Source organism: Equus caballus, chromosome 25, assembly GCF_041296265.1.
Source record: "Equus caballus isolate H_3958 breed thoroughbred chromosome 25, TB-T2T, whole genome shotgun sequence".
NCBI classification, from domain to species: domain Eukaryota; kingdom Metazoa; phylum Chordata; class Mammalia; order Perissodactyla; family Equidae; genus Equus; species Equus caballus.
Window position 1 is genome coordinate 13,427,350 of NC_091708.1, and position 16,142 is coordinate 13,443,491.

Genomic DNA, 16,142 nt, shown 5'->3' on the forward strand with positions numbered 1-16,142 from the left:
GATTCTGGGCACAAGTAAGGGTACTCTGGGACCCAATCCAGGACCAGTGGGGCATCTTAGGAGGCTTGGGGCAAATCAGAGAAAGGTACTCCTGTGGGAGGAGGCATTTCTGAGAGGCACTCCCTTGAAACTCTTTCTGACGGACCCCTCCCTCCTTAGGGCCCTCCTAAGAACTTGAGATCACAGGCTGAATTCAGCTCCCACCCAGTCCTGAGGACAACACCCTTGTGCAGTGCACAAAATGCACAACTGTCCTTGGTGGGCTTGGCTTAGGCAGCAGAACAGAGAAGAGGCCCTTCTTCCCCTTCCCCTCATGACCCTAGCAGGTGCCTCTGCAACTAGAGGTTGGGGAGCTTTCTGGAAGCAGTGTTCCCAAGATGGGCTGTGGTAGCAGGAGGTGTGCGTGTGTGTTAGGGAGGAGGCTGATGTGTGCCTCCACACAGCTCTGTGGACTGAAGATGTGGACAAGCTGGTGCTGGGGCAAGAGAGGAAGGAGAGGTGGATGTGCCATGGTGGCCACAGCTGCTATGAAACTGTGGGCAAGGAAGAGGCATCTTTTAGGACTTCGAGAAATAGCAGCTCATTCTGGGCGGCGGGGGGCGGGGGGGAGGGTTTTTTTTTTTTTTTTTTTTTGTGAGGAAGATTGGCCCTGAGCTAACATTGAGGCAAATTTCCTCTATTTTGCATGTGGGACACCACCACAGCATGGCTTGATGAGTGGTGTGTAGGTCTGTGCCTGGGATCTGAAACCGCAAACCCTAGGCCACAGAAGCAGAGCGTGTGAACTTAACCACTATGCCATCGGGTTGGCCCCAAGGCCGGGGTCTCCTATTTTAAGTCTTTCTGATTGGTCTCGCCTCTCTCCCCAGGCCTGTCTTGATCAGGGCATACAACATACTGAAGGGGAGTTATTTGTTTACCTGCATCTTCCATCTACACTGCCAGTACCCGGAGGGCAGTCATCTATGTGGGCCAGCTCTGTGCCTGCAGGCCCTGGCACACAGTAGGTGCCTGGGAAGCGTTATCCCATGAATGAGGGAACCGTAAGACCAGGCCAGGCTTGTAGTGGCCCTCAGATGTGCACAGGAGGGGAGGGCATCACCTGCCCATCATCTGCTGCAGAGTCAGGAGCCCTGGTGCCCTCCTCAGTGCCTTCCTCCAGAAACCAGGGGGTCCAGGAGAGCGTTTCACAACTGAAGGCCCTGGAGGGCTGAGGACAGAGGGGAGGGCAGGGGGAGGCCTCTGCCGTCAAGAGGGGAGCTGCAGCCTGTCCAGGACTCTAGTCGGCTCGAACAGGCCTTGTCAGCACCAGGCCCCGTGGCTGCCTCCCTCAGTGGTCTGAACCTGCCAGCCAAGGCCACTATCAAACCCTGTGGGCGCCTCCTTCTGCAATCACAAAGCATGTTACCACGGCCAGACACAAAAGCACGGATGACAGGCTGAAACGGCCCCCAAACCACAGTATGACAGCGGGTTATTGCTCAACCTCTTCAAAAAGAAATCCCCAAGCAAAAAGCGATGGCTGACACTTATGGCCTTTTAACTGAGCACATCACCAGTTCCCACTGGACTGGCATTGACTGGGAGGCCAGATCGGTGCTCCTAGGTAGCCTTTGCCTTTTGAATTAGTTAGAAAATCCTAGCACATGTGGGAGGGCTGGAAGAGGGTGTCCTGCTCCCCAGTCCAGTGCCGGGGCCCCCACGATCCCATCCCTCCCACAGCTGCCCGTCCTGAGCTCAGTCGTACAGCTCTGCTGAGCCAGGTGGGTGGCTGCGAGCTGCTTCAGGACCAGAATCCGACCCCCCTGCCCTGACGGGACTGCCCTGCTTCCTGAGAGGTCAGGGTGCAAGCCCAGGAGCCCTTTCCTCCCTGAGCCGGTCCTCGTGGGACAGGGTTTCTGGTGCTTCCACTTCTCTTACACGCCCCGTCTCCAAGAGACAAACCCAAAATAAAGCGTGGGTTCTAACCTGACCTTGCTACTCCAAGCGTGGTCTGTGGATGCAGCATCAGCATCCCCGGGGGCTTGTCAGAGATGCAGCATCTCAGGCCCACCCCAGGCCTCTGAGCCAGAATCTGCATTCACCCAGATCCGCAGGGATCCACGTGCACACTGAGCGGCACTGTGGGTGCAGGTACAGGTCAGGATGGTGCTTCCCCTTGAGCAGGGGTGGGCAGTACCTGGGAGGCGGTGGGAAGGACTTCCGGGATGCTGCTAACAGTCTATTTCTTGACCCAGATGCTGGATTCACAGTTGAGCTCAGTTTGTGAAAGTTCACTGAGTTATACACTTAGGGTATGTGTGTGTATATATATGTATACACTTTAATAAAAAGTAGAAAAATAAACAAAGGGAGCAGGGTTGTCAGCAGGTGGAGGCAGCTCGGAGATCCAAGGTGAGCCACGCTCTTCTGAGCCGCCGTCAGAGCAGCCCTGGGCTGAACTGGTCGCCCAGGTCTTACGTCAGAGCCCAGCGACCGGGGACTCACGTCCGAGCGCCCTGGAGGCCCCACCTGCTTCCTTCTCACCTCCCTCGCAGCCCTCCTGCCCCGAGGCCCCTGCCAGCACTCAAGGCCACAGAGGTTCAGTGGCTCGGCTCAGACTCCTACAGGCCCGAGTCTGTCCCCAGCCCAGTTCTGGCAGAGTCAGGCCACGCAAGGCCAGAAGTGGCAATGGATATGCCTACGCCCAGTCGACAAGCGCCAACGCCAGTTTTCCCGCCTCTTCTGCATCCCAAGTGTACTCTGCTTTATCAGTGTCTCTCCTGGTGGTGTCCAGGGGTGAGCACAATTATCCAGACATAGTCCCATCATTCACTCATTCATAATGATAAAGGTTAACATTTACTGGATCTTATTGTGTGGCAGACACTGAGTGCTTCACATGCACTATCTCATTTAATCCTCACAACCCTATTATTATCCCCATTTTACAGAGGAGCAAAGAAAGGTTCAGAGACGTTAAGTAACTTAACTGAAGTCACACAGCTGTCAAGCAGTGCACTTGGGACTTGAACACAAGTGGTCCCACTGCAACTCTCATATGTGCTAGGCGTCTCGTATACTTTGGGGATGCATCAAAAATGAATGAAGACGTACACTAGGGCCCTGAATTGTACACCTTGAAAGGGTGAATTTCATGGCATATGAATTATATCTCAATTTTTAAAAACTGAAATGGACAAAAATTTTGGTTGGGATAAATGTTGGACCACATCCCTAAGGATTTAGTTGATCTGTTTCTCTTGGTATAAACCAGCTAACAAAAAAAAAATCAAAATATTTCTTAAAAAAAGATGAACGAATGTCTCCGACACCTTTGCAGTCCATCAGAGCAGGTTCCAGACTTCAGCCCTGCCCCCAGCCACGTGTGGCAGTTTCTGTTTCTCCTCCTGTAAAGAGGGGACAGTGAAGTTTGCCTTGTCAGGTGGTTGTGGGATCAGAAGGAACGGCTGTGGCTGGCAGAAAGCTGGCCCTCGGTAAGTCACAGCGACCATCCTGCACTTCATGAGGGCTCAGGCTTGAGGAGTTAACAGGATGCTGCTGACCACCCGCCCCCAGGATGCTCCTGGAGCCCCGAAGCTGAGACTGGCTGGAGATCCAAGGCCCACCTGGGGCCTCCCATCTTTGCCGCGGGATCCCTCTTACCCTCCGCGCTCATGCTGGGTCCCTGCTGAGGCTCCACAAGGAAGACCAGAGCCTTTTCTCTTCCTCCAGCTGCCCGCTCCCTCTCCGAGCCGCCAGAGGCTGGGATTCCCGAGCCGGGTCAGCATGTAAGCTGGAGCTCTGGCCCACATCCAGCCCTGTCCTCACAGGCAGCTCGTGCCCACAGGGGCCACGTTGCCATGGTGATTCCACTACCCACAGTGTCCAGGGAGACAGCACGGGGTAGCTGGAGCTGTTCACAAGGTTCGCTGAAACCAGGCTGGGAAGATTCCGGAAAGGGTCAGAGGGGGCGGGGGATGGGAACTAAGTGTAACTGCTTCCCCAGCAGGAGCTGTGTGTGTGTGTGTGTGCGCGCGCACGTGCGCGTGTGTGCCCTCACACATGCACCCACCCCCCATCCAGGTTATACTGGCCCTTCCGAGCAGGGGAACAGCCCCCACAGAGGAATACTCTCGTGACAGTCACAGTTCCTTCCTGAGCCGGTGCTCACGGTTTATCACAGTGTTTAGCTTCCATACTGAAAACTAAAAGGAAAAAAAATAGTGGTGTTCATATGGCAGCAGAACAGGCTGAACCGTGACTTACGTCCTCCACATGGACCTGGCTTCATGTCTATCGGTCCCTTGTATTTCCTAGAGTACAGAAGTTATCCCGTGACGGGAAGGACCATGCGCAGTCCCCACCCCATGCTCCAGGTGGCTCGTCCGGACCGTCTGTGTAGCCCACACCGAGACCCTGCATCGGCGTTTGTTACGCTCATTTTACAGGGGATAAAACCAAGGCCCGGAGCGGTGATGTCACTTGCACAGTCAGGAGCCCGTAAGCGTAGGAGGCGGCGTGAAACCCAGGTCGGGTCAGGTCTGTGCTGGCTGCCGCTGGCCCTGCGTCCCCCTTCTCCTCCCCACTCAGTGGGGGTTCACTGGGGACAGCCTGCCAGGCCCAGACAGAACAGGGGCACCCAGTGAGACGAAGAAGCCAAATCCCCTCGGGCAGCGGGTGGAGCACAGCCCTTGCACCCTTGGGGACCGGCACTTAGGCTCTGAATCAAGAGCTTTCAGTGCCCCTTCCTGCGCAATATGGGGAATTATTAAAGAAACGACCCCAGTCCTGACCCACGCCACGTCTGCTCTGTCCCGATTCACCCCGAGTGGTTCACTCAGGCCTTTTCCCCACAGTCAGGAACGGGGGCTCCCCATTCGCAGGGCCTCTCAAACAGCCCTGGCTGCAAATGCCTGAACCCTCAGGGGCTGCGAGCCGCCCTCAGCTTTGAGCTAACGCTGGTTTGAAAGAGCGTTATGATTTATTCATGCCGCCTTGCAGGCTGCCCAGGACAGCCTCCCCCACGAGAGAGCGTGCCTCCCGGAGCAGAATGTCAGGCTTCATTAAAAGCAGAAAGCCCAGGTGTGGGGGATGCCCCTTTGCCCACTCCCCGGCCTGCGTCACTGGCGCGTGTGGGATTCAGGTCAGACTCGTGGACGCACCTGCGCCTCAGCAGCCCTTGGCTGGGGAGCGGGCTGTCAGGAGCCTCTTTCTGCGGGGAAGGGCTGGGCCTCAGTCTCTCTGCACCCAAGACTGGAACTCGGGCCAGTGGTTCCGTCCCCAGGTGCAGGCAGCCAGTGATGAGGAGCTGGGCAGAGGGGCCCAGCAGGGACAGGGTAGGGCTCTGCTCCCTTGATTCTTGGCTGGGGGTCCAAGGCAGGTCCCTCAGCTTAAAGGGACGCCCCTTTAAGGGCGTCAAGAGTGCTGTGTCAACTAGATGTCGCCAAACGAGCCCCCAGAACCACTTTCATTATTGCTGTCATCACGGTCTCCTCAAAGCTGGGGAGAGCGGCCCCTGCACAGAGGGGAGAAGGAAAGCCCCCTCCGCACTTAGCTTCCTTAGGCCCCAGGAGCTGTCCCTGCTCAGGCCTCATGGGGCCTGGGGGCCACCACAGACATGCACGGCGCTCGTGAAATCGTGAGGCCCCACAGGGCACAGAAGTCATGCCGATGCAGGAAGGTAGGGGACTCGATGAGCTTCACACCGTCCCTAGAATGAGCAAGACTCCCACAGGCTGCGCCATCATCCTGGCGCCACACAGAGGGTCACACTCCTGAGGGAACACACCCACAGGGCCTGTGAGCAGCTCAGCCTCCTCAGAAGCAGGCACCCTGATGCCGGCACGCAGGGATGTGTGACTCCTGACTTCACCCCCGAACCCCCAGAATAAAGCAGGGGCAATAATGGGCTTGGAATAAAAGATCTGAGCAGGAAGCCTGAACCGAGCGACCCGGGAGCACTGGGGCTGCCTGCCCTCCAGGTCCGCCCCAGAGCAGGGGGGACGCCTGAGTTCCCCGGTGACCTCACTGCCCCTCCCGGGTACCGGGGACTTGACTCTGCATTTCTCAAATGGAACCTTCTGGACAAAGTAAGCGTTCTGTGGACACCTCGCTTGCAAGACAATTCACACTGAGGTTACTGGTAACACTAGCTGTAAGGGTCAGTCCAACCCAGCCGTCTGCAGGCAGCAGAGGGGCACCCGCACGTGCCCCAGAAAATCCCAGGCCTCCCTCCGTCCACCTGCCGCCCACAGAGTGCAGACCGATGGCAGTCCAGGGCGTGGGGGGCCTGCGGCACGTTAGGGTCCTCTATGTGTTTGCTCCTCGCTGCCACCTTCCACCCACCCCCATCCCGTAGTGGCCAACGCGGAGGCTTCAGAGCCCAAACGCCATGCGAGAGGCAGCTTGCAGGAAAGCGCCCGCAGTGCTCCTAACGCCTTACAAGAAACGGCGACGACGAGAGAGGGGCTTTCAGATTAATCTGGCCGACACCGATCCTCCCACCACCCCTTTGGCTCTGGTCCTCCTGGTGGGGGACTGGATATACTGTTGCACTTGGGAGGATCAAGAGACCCAAATGGCTAACCCAGTTTTGAGAAATCACCGCAGTCAAAGTCCGGAAACAAATCCCAACTGGTCGTTCGCATTTTAGAAAGTAAGCTGAGAGCTGGTCCTACACAATTGCTAGTGTATAAACTCCTTTAAAAAAAAACTGAAAATGGTACAAAACAACTAGACATCAAAAATTTAAAATGTTATGGGGCTGGCCCCGTGGCCGAGTGGTTAAGTTCGCGCGCTCCGCTGCAGGCAGCCCAGTGTTTCGTCGGTTCGAATCCTGGGCGCGGACATGGCACTGCTCGTCAGACCACACTGAGGCAGCGTCCCACATGCCACAACTAGAGGAACCCACAACGAAGAATACACAACTATGTACCAGGGGGCTTTGGGGAGAAAAAGGAAAAAATAAAATCTTTAAAAAAAAAAAAATTTAAAACGTTAATTAATTTTCAGAATAATATTTCTAAAATATAGTAAATAAACTGCACTGTCTCGGGCTTCCTCAAATACTTGCGTCCTCAGTGGGGGGCGGGGCGGGGCGGTGATACAGTCCCCAAGGGACAAGCACTGGCTCTTGAACGTGAAAAAATGTGGCTTTTATGTACCAACTATAGACGCATATCCAGTCCATAAACAGCACCCGGTATATCTTTGGTATTAACATTTCATGGGGGGATGATTAGAAAAAAACGTCTAAAAAGGCTCCTTAGGGGGCAATAGGAAAAAAGTGGTTGAGGGACACTGCTTAAATAGGCAAGAACGGTCATGATAACTTCTACACGAGTTGAAGTCACGCACACGGACATCCGTCCTTACATTCCATGAGGGAGGTGGAGGTGGATGGGCAGAGCCTGACCCCGACCCCAGGTGCCAAGGCTTTTCTGGATGGTACCGTTTCCCCCTCCCTTTCTAGCTTATCCGTCACTTCTCAGTGGGCTGCCTTCTAGCCACGGCCTGTAAAATCCGTGATCTGAACCTTACAGGCAACACTTCCGTCCATTCTGGTCCGAAAGCAGCACCACGCTGCCCTTGACTCACAGGAACAGCTGACGGGCCGTCTTCTGCCTGTTTGCATCTTTTCAGGCATTTCTGGGTCTGGTACCTGCGGTTTTGATGACCGAGGTTACCAAGAACACCTTCTATCATACAGCGTTGGAACATGGAGAACGACTTACAGTGCAAAGTGTTTCGAACGTCTTTTCAGAGACAAAGGATCCATCGAGGCCAAAGAGGAAGATGGACGCGTAGGACAGCATGCCCCCGAGGATGATGAGGTTGTTCATGTACGGGCTCGACATCTTTATCAGCCTGCCAGGGGGAGGGGAGATGGCGGACAGAACTGTTAATGCGGTTACGCCCTCAACAAGCATTTTCCGAATGCTAATAGCTGTAGATTGCTGCCAAGACTAGCGGGGGAGGGAAAAGCGAAAGCCCTGGTTCCCTCCACTACCCCCTCCCAAGGCCGTGCCACACACGAGGGGCTGTTGCCCCCTCACCAAAGGAGCCCGGACAGCCACCTGTTTCTAGTTGCTGATTTTTCCTCGCTCAAGTTCACCTATCACTTCTCTAGGGACGGCTTGCAGCAGCAGCTTCTTCAACCATTAATTCTCAGTCTACACAAAAACGTTAAGTCAACAGGCTTTTTTGGCCAGGGCTTGGAAGACGTGCCAAATCCAGAGGATTCTACATTTAAGTTCAGCAACCTTCCATGCGAGGGAGAAGATGGCCACACCATGCTCCCCCGTTCAGAGGGGACCCGGTCTCGGAGGTGAGAATTCAGGGCTGCTCAGGAATCGTGGTCACCAGGTAATGAGTGAGCATCCACTTTGGCGGCCTGACACTTGCACCGTCCTGTGCACAAAGAGGGCCCCACGTGTGGGCAGGAACACCTCTCCCGTCACCAGGTGATGGAGGTGGACAACAGACTCCCCAACCCCACCCCTACTCCTGTCTTCACTGGGCTGCTGTTGGGGGCATTCTTTATGCTCCCAAACTCTACAAGCTTCTCTCTCACTTCCTTTAGGAATCCTGCTGTGGCTCCCAGCTGCCCAGCGAGCCAGGGCTGGGTTACACCATCAGCCAGCTGCAGTTTACCCTCCGAGGTGCCTGGCTCCCCCAGCACAATCTGCTCAGAACATCCTGGGGTTCCAGGCACCCTATGGTCCAGGTGCTCTTTTGCAGACTGTCATTATGGTCAACTGTTCCCTGAACATTTTCTTTTGTGTTCTGTGTTCTCTTAATCCTTCCACATTTAAAAAATATGTGTCAAAGTGGCAGAGAGATAAAAAGCCTGCTGTAACCCGTGGACCACACATGGGCTTCCGAGTTGGGGATGCTGGTTCAGCGCTGGCCCCGGCCTCCCTGCCGGGTGCACCCTTGGCAAGTCCTGTGGCCTGGTGGTGCTTCCTCCCGCATCAAATGGGAGCACTGACCACACAGCCTGGGGCACGTGTGAAGCTGAGGTGAGCCTGGGTTCCTGGAGGCCTTTTGTGAACCATGACTGCTCGGGCACCTTCGTTCTCACTGCCACAGGGAGCCGGGGAGGGCAGAGGCCGGAGCTGGGCTTCCAGGAGGAGAGCACCTTACTGCATAGCATTTAGGGAGAGCCAAGAGAGGAGGATTTGGAACCATGGTAATGTTCATATCCTATCTCTATTTTTAAATCTGCAAGGCCAGTCAAAAAATTCCCGTGATGCCAGCCTATTAGAGAGAGTAATGGCAATTACTGCCAGAAGAAAGGGTGGTCAAGGAATCTAGTCTTAAGATGGGGACAGCTCGCTGTTCCGGTGGAAATTCCTGAGGCTGGTAGGAAGGGAATTGAACACTGATTGAGAGCTGACTACGTGCCCAGGCCTTGTGTCCAATGCTGCCACGTGTGGTCATCATTTAAGGTTTGTACAGAGTAGATGAAAGTTGCTTCAATCTTTTTGTGGCAATATACGTGTTACTGGTGATAAATGAAATAAAACAACAGATGAATAAAACTGTTTTTTGTTCTTCAGGAAATAGGCTTGACCTAAGAAGTTGCTACCGAAAAAAGAAATCAAAACTATAAACAACAAAAAATGTAGAGCCTCTGAACTCCTTTCCAAGCAGGGAGAGAAAAAAACCCGTTCTTGGAATCAGGCTTCTTCCCGGCAGCTGGGGAGGTCACGCAGCCTGGCTTCTGGGCACAATGGCAGAGCTGCGCCACCTATGGGTGGGCACTGAGGCTGTGTCCTGGAAAGCCCATGCCCGGTGCCCCTGCTCAGCCGCTCCACAAGGCAGGCAGCTGGGTTCAGGGACTTGCCATGGAAACCAAAGAAGCTGGCTGCGCGTGGTAAACACCATCGCCTGGGGCGGCGGCCTGCTCTACCCACGACTGGCCAGAATAGCTCAGAAAAGGAGACGTTCTCCTCTGGAGAATGAAGGGTATGTGTGTGGGAACAGAAATCAAGACCAGAAACCAAGGGCACGGGTTCCGCCACGCGCAGCAGTGCGACCTCAGGCAGCGGCCCTCCGTCACCGAGCTTTGGCGCTTTCCCCTGTAAGCCAGACAGTTATCTGAGGGTCAGCTGAGATGGAGTGAAGGAGGAGCTTATTGGGCTGTTATGCGCTGACCTGATGGGAAGTGTGGGGGACAGAATTCGGGGATCCTCTCCAGCTGCGCCTGCTTCCTGGAGACGCTGGGGGTGGGGCAAAGACCGTCAGGGAATTCTGCGTCTATCTCTCTCCTCCTGGACCACCACAAAGAGCATGAGCACAGGCACAGCCCCGAGGAGGTCTATGGACTTGGACCCTTGGGTTTTATTTAGCCCAGCCTTCCTGTGCAACCATCAGCACTGCCTCTGTGTGTTTGTGTGTTCATGGGTGTGTGCATGTACGCACACGAAACATCTAATAATGTCCCAGTAGCTGAGTGGCACACTTTAGACAACCGCCCTAAAAACTTCTCCTGTGCCCCTGGAGAGTCTGTCCTGTGACGCTCCCACATTTTGTCCGTGAAGTTTGTCAATGCAGAGAGTTTATGCAGGAGCAGCGTGTGAGCGGCTTACTTCTGATTCCGGTTCTTGATGTTGAAGAAGAGAAAAGCGCTGGCCATGATCATCCCCAGGATGGTGAGGGCAGACAGGATGCTGTAGAGAGGTAGGGAGATCTTACGGAGCTGCTCCAGGATGATGGTCTTGTCCTTCGGTGGTTCGGATCCTAGAAGGCCAAGGAAAAGATGTCAGCTGAGCCCAGCTCAGTCAGTCCCCAAGACCACCTGTGCCTGGGTGTCCTGGACATCCACCAGGCCCCGAGCACAAACTCTGTGCAGGACACATGTACCGGGAGAGCGGGCCCCGGCGGTGGGCCAGGATGTCGGGCAGGGAGCCTTTGCCAGGACTTCTTCCTTTCTCTAAATAGAATCAATAAGGGATTTGTGGTGCATTTAATAGCCATTAGAACACTAGAATTTGATTTGGTCTAATTACCCTGTTGGAAAACCATCACCATTTATCCCCAAAGGTAACAGCTGCTCAGAAGGTGCAGGGCTGGGTGCCGTGAGTGGGTACCACTGGGTGCCACCGAGGGTGAGGACCTTGGCTTTGGCTGTCAAGGACTGTGCACTACCTCATAACGACCATCCCTCAACAGGGCAGACACGTTGCCTGTCAATTCCACGGAGATGTACGTGTGCTCTGGCTGCCCATCTCCTGCCTCAAGGTCATTATGTTATAAATGCTCTTTCTGGTTTTCCATTTTCATAAGACTCGCCAACCGTGGGAGGCAGAGGCTACCGGCTTGCCTTCCCCTCCCTGCTGTGCCAGGACTGGACAGAAACTGTGGGGTTCCAGTCCTCTGTGTGACTGCAGAGCTGTCCCCGCTCATTTTTCAAGGGCACCAGGAACCTGGGGGAGCCCTGAGGGCCTCAGAGAAGCTCATCTCTGTGGATGGTGGTTTGAGTTTTACCAGGTCCAGGCTGGCTTGGGAGGACGGACGCAGGCAGTCCTCCCCCCAGCCCCACTTCTTGCAAATCCCCTCTTTCTCAGGCGCTATTTCAGTCAGATTTCTGCTGTGGAACTGTGAGACCCTGGGGCTGTTCCCCCTAGTGGGGATGTGTGCCGTCGGCCAGATGCCCGGGAGCGGCCAAACCTGGGAGCCTGGGGAGACTCAGCAGGGACACCATGACCCGCCATGGCCGCGTCCTGGGCCCAGCCTCTGTGATGCCTCCATTCCCAGAGACAAGCAGAGGACGGGCAGATGCGGCGGCAGGGGCTGAGAACGCCCTCCAACATCTGTGTTTAAAAAACTCCGCTGGCAAGTTCAAGTGCGTTTGGAAACATTCAGTGGATAGAGAGCGTCTGAAGCATCTAAGCAGTCTAGGGAAGCTGCCAGGTTCCAAAACAGCTAGGAACCTGCCGGTATGGGGAATGCACAGCTTGAAGCAATTCCATGTGAAGTCACACTGTTAAGAAGTGGCTTTAAGGGCTGCAAGTCAGGGCAACAGCAGACACAAGCTGATGGAGGTAACACCATTTCTTGCCTCCAGAAGTGAGGGCTCAGCATCTGAAAACTTCTTCCCCACTCTCCACTTTCCTCCCCTCTCCCCCTACGCACAGCCCCGGCTGCACCAGGTGCCTCCTGGCTCCCCAAACCAAGAGCCGTCCTGGGGGTGCCCGTGAGTTCTTGCCGGGGAACAAGCTCCCCTCTGCCCACTGAGAAAGGAGGCTGAGGTTTGGATCAAAGGTTATATGGCGACCACGAACCTATGACTATGTGGACTATGGCGACCACTGGTTGTGTAGAAACAACTTCAGAAAACTGACAATGTCTCCTCCTCCCTTACGGCACCTTCTCTCTCCCCAGATTGGCGCTCCACACAGTGCATCTTCATAAGATGTTAGGGGACCAAGCGGCAATGACGTAGCAGAAATGTCACTAACAGCAGCAGCTCTGAGTTTCCATTCTTCCTCCTCATGCAATCCATTCTCTCAGGCCCAGCACTGGGCACCAGGGACTCAAAGATAAGCAAGATACAGTCCCTGTCCTCCAGGAACCCACACACTAGCCATTTAAACAGGAAAGGGCAGCAAGAGGCAATCATGTCTATCGAATGCTTACCACAGGCTGAGCACTTTGTTGAGATTGTCTCCTTGATCCACCCGACAGGCTCATGGGGAGAGAAGGTTATGCCCAATTTAGTGGTATGTGTGTGGGGCAACAGTTTTCTAGGTGTTAAGTGGCTTTTATAAGCTAGTAAGTGGCCAAGCCATCAGGATTTGAACCCAGATCTGCCTAATTCTGAAGCCTGCACTCTACACACTACACAAACTGCCTCCAGTGACAGCACCAGGCGGCTGACAACCTCAGGCCTGGGGAGGTCTGAGCAGGAAGCAGGAGCAGAGGGAAGTTCCGCCCGATGGAGTCAGGACGGGCTACAGAAAGAAGAGCTGAACCGCAGAAGAGGAGTAGTTGGCTGTCTACCAGGAAGGCAGGGAGAAAAGGGCGCTCTGCGCAGAGAGCCCTGCAGAGGGGAAGGCATGGATGGAGGCAGAGAAGCGGGGAGGGTCCCTTCATGGAGGCCTTGGGGCCACACCATGGAGTGAGGTCCCTTGCTGTGAGCAATGGGGACTGTGCAGGGCTCTGAGCAGAGGTGGGGCATCTTCAGCATGGCAAGATGGCAAGGGCATTTCGGCTGTTGAGGGCAGGATGGACTTGAGGGGGTTAAGACTGGTTAAGCCCATCTACCCACTCATCCATCCTTCCACCCATCCATCCATCCATCCATCCACTTATCCATCCATCCGTCTGTCTGTCTGTCCATCCATCCATCTATCCATCTGCCCATTCAACCATCCATCCATTCATCCGCTTATCCATCCATCCGTCCATCTGTCCATCCACCTGTCTATCCATCATCTATCCATCCATCCACCCACCCACCCACTGTTTCATTGACTCATATGCTCAACTGTTGATCCATTTATTCACCCATAAATCCACTCACTTGGTCAATCCTGTATTCATTTTTTCATCAAATCTCATTCAGCCTCCAACATGTGCCAGATCCTGGCTAGCGCCAGGAATTTAAGGTCAAATAGGACCTAGTCAGGGAGCTCATGGTCCAACCTAGGAATCTCAATGCAAAGTGACAGTGGCTAGGGGAAAGGCAGAGGCAAAAGACTGTGGAAGCCAAGAGAAGGGAGCCATTAGCTCACTTGGGGGCAATCAGGGAAGGCTGCACAGAAGAGGCGTCATCTGATCTGGTTCTAGAAGCTGAAGAGGAGTTCTCCAGCAGAAGAAAAGAGGGAATGCTCTTCCAGGAAGAGCAGCGGTGGAGAGACTTATTACCAACCCAACCAATTCCTTTCCCAGAGGAGGAGACAGAGCTAAATTTAGCTGGACCACATTTAAAAATAATTAGTCCTGGCCGCCTATTGGTTTAAACGCAGCTGGCTTGGTGAGAGCTAGCACTCCATGCAAACTCCAGTGACCCATCCAGGAGCTGGAAGCCAGCTCCTGCGTGAGTGATGGGGACTCTGTGCTCAGTGGGTGAGTGTGTGTGCTGAGAGGAGAGGATGTTCTCTGTTCCCCATGAAGCCAAGGACTCTGAGCTTGTCCCCAACCCTTAGGCAATATCTAGGCTTGGGAGCAACTGAGCAGGCCCCCTCCTCCAAGAAGCCCACCGGCCTTACCTTGGAACCTGATGGTGTCGTTGATGATCTCCAGCGTGTCGGCCACAGCGTTGTACTCTCCCACCTTCACCTCCCTTCTGTCTGCAGGGAGCAAAGACAGTGGCTGGTCAGATCCCGAGTCCTGGGCTGTCTGGCTGCTCCTGTCCCAGCTCTTGCTCCGCCCCCAGCCCTGGCTATCTTCTTGCAGACTCCTCCTTTCCCCAGTCCTCTTCCAGGTAGAATCACGAGACCTCCAGCCTGTTCTGGCTGGAACAAACCCTCTACACCATCTTGTCCACTGGTCCCCCATCCTTTGCTGTACACCCTGTGGATGGGGAGCTCACTCCCATCCTAACTGGACTCTGTCTGTTACCAAGTTCTTCCTGGTCATAGAGCTGAATGATCTCTCTGTAATTTCCCCTGTCACCTGGCTCTGCCATCTAGGACCACACAGATCACTTCTGCTCCCTCTGCTCCAGCACAGCCCCAGAGACTTGAAGACAAAGACAGATGATCCCCCTGGTACCAGGCCCCAACTTCACCTTGCGGAACATCATTTTTAATTTACACCCAATCCAAGTGCCTCCTTGGGCCACAACCCACAATGTCACTGTCTGCCAGATAGAGTGTGGACTCAAGGACTGACCAATCTACTTAGGCATGATCTGGTCAGGAGCAAGAACAGGGGACCATCCCCTCCTTCATCCTGCAAATCATACTCCTATTAATGCATCCTGAGGTGGAATTGGCATCTTTCAGAGGCCACACAGTTCTGCTGTGTCACACCGAGCACAGTCTCCTCCATACATACTTGTTCAGTGTATTTTTAGACCTAAGTGACACATTTAAAATTTACCTTCATCCTTGATACTATTCTGTGGGTGGGTTTAGGTCATTGTTTTAGTCATTGCTAGAATAAAGACGATATCTGGCCCTGGGTGGTGGCAGGAGGAACGGAGGAGGGGATCAGACCTGACAAAGGCTTCTTTTTTCTAGGTGAAATATGGACAACTGGGTGATCAAATGGGTGGGGGAGATGGGGAACAGGGGAGTGAAGCAAGTGCCTGGGGGGTCAGGTGCCATTCCCTGAGTAGGGAACCCAGTAGGGCTGTGAGAACGGAGAGAGGACAAGTTCCGGCTTGGATGTGCGAGCGCGAGGTGCCTACGGGTCAGCAGGGGAGACGTCCTGGGGTCTGGAGCTGGGAAGAGGTCTGGGCCGGGCACAGAGAGCTGGGGCCATTGGCATGGAAGCCGAGAGGTGGAGCAGGGGGCGGGGAGGAGACCCCAGGGACAGTCCCGGGGGAGGAGGGGAGAGGAGCAAGGGCAGGATCCTGGGAGCACCTGCCTCGGGGTGTCAGAGCAAGGATGCTGCCAGGAGACTGGGGAGGGGTGGCCAGGATGCAGGGAGCAGGAAGCCAGGAGAGAGTGGGCCTCACTGAAGCCAAGGACAGGGACAAGTTCACAATGGAGCTGGCCAGCAACGTCACGTGCCACCGAGAGGCTGGGACAAGCCCCTAGAGCAGGGGTCAGCAGATTTGGCTGGGGGGGGCGGGGCAGACACTGGTGACCAGAGATGAAGCAGACGTGGGGAAGGGTGGGGGTGAGAGGCAGAGAGCCGAAGGCAAGGAGTGAGGGGTACTGAGTGGAGCCCCCAGGGCTTTGGCAGCGTTGGGAGTGGCCAGGGAGCGGCCGAGGGATTCACGGAGCCCTCCGGTGGGCCTGGATCTGTGCGGGGCACGCTACGTGCGTGCCTTTCTGGTCCAGGCCTCAGCTGGGTGCGGTCAGTGGTTTCTGTCTCACCGAACAGAGGAGGAAACTGAGACTCAGGCAGGCTGTGCTTTGCCAGGGACCCCTGATCCTGCGAGCAGAGCCCAGACTCCAACCCAGGACTTCCCCCATAGCCCGTGCTCTTCCCTGACATGTGGCTGCCTCGACGGGATCCCAGAGAGGGGACAGCTCCGTGCC

The 16,142-nt window shown here is 55.0% G+C and overlaps 1 protein-coding gene across 3 annotated transcripts in view; it reads right to left on the reverse strand.

The window, feature by feature from the left end:
* Positions 1–16,142, reverse strand: part of GABBR2 (gamma-aminobutyric acid type B receptor subunit 2) — a 330,747-nt gene that overhangs the window by 66,204 nt on the left and 248,401 nt on the right. For all 3 annotated transcript variants that reach the window (XM_070251235.1, XM_023629734.2, XM_070251236.1), the window contains 3 exons: positions 14,199–14,279; positions 10,575–10,725; positions 7,716–7,848 (listed from right to left, as the gene is read on the reverse strand). In XM_070251235.1, the coding sequence (XP_070107336.1) occupies positions 7,716–7,848; positions 10,575–10,725; positions 14,199–14,279 (365 nt within the window). The remainder of the gene's footprint in view (positions 1–7,715; positions 7,849–10,574; positions 10,726–14,198; positions 14,280–16,142) is intronic.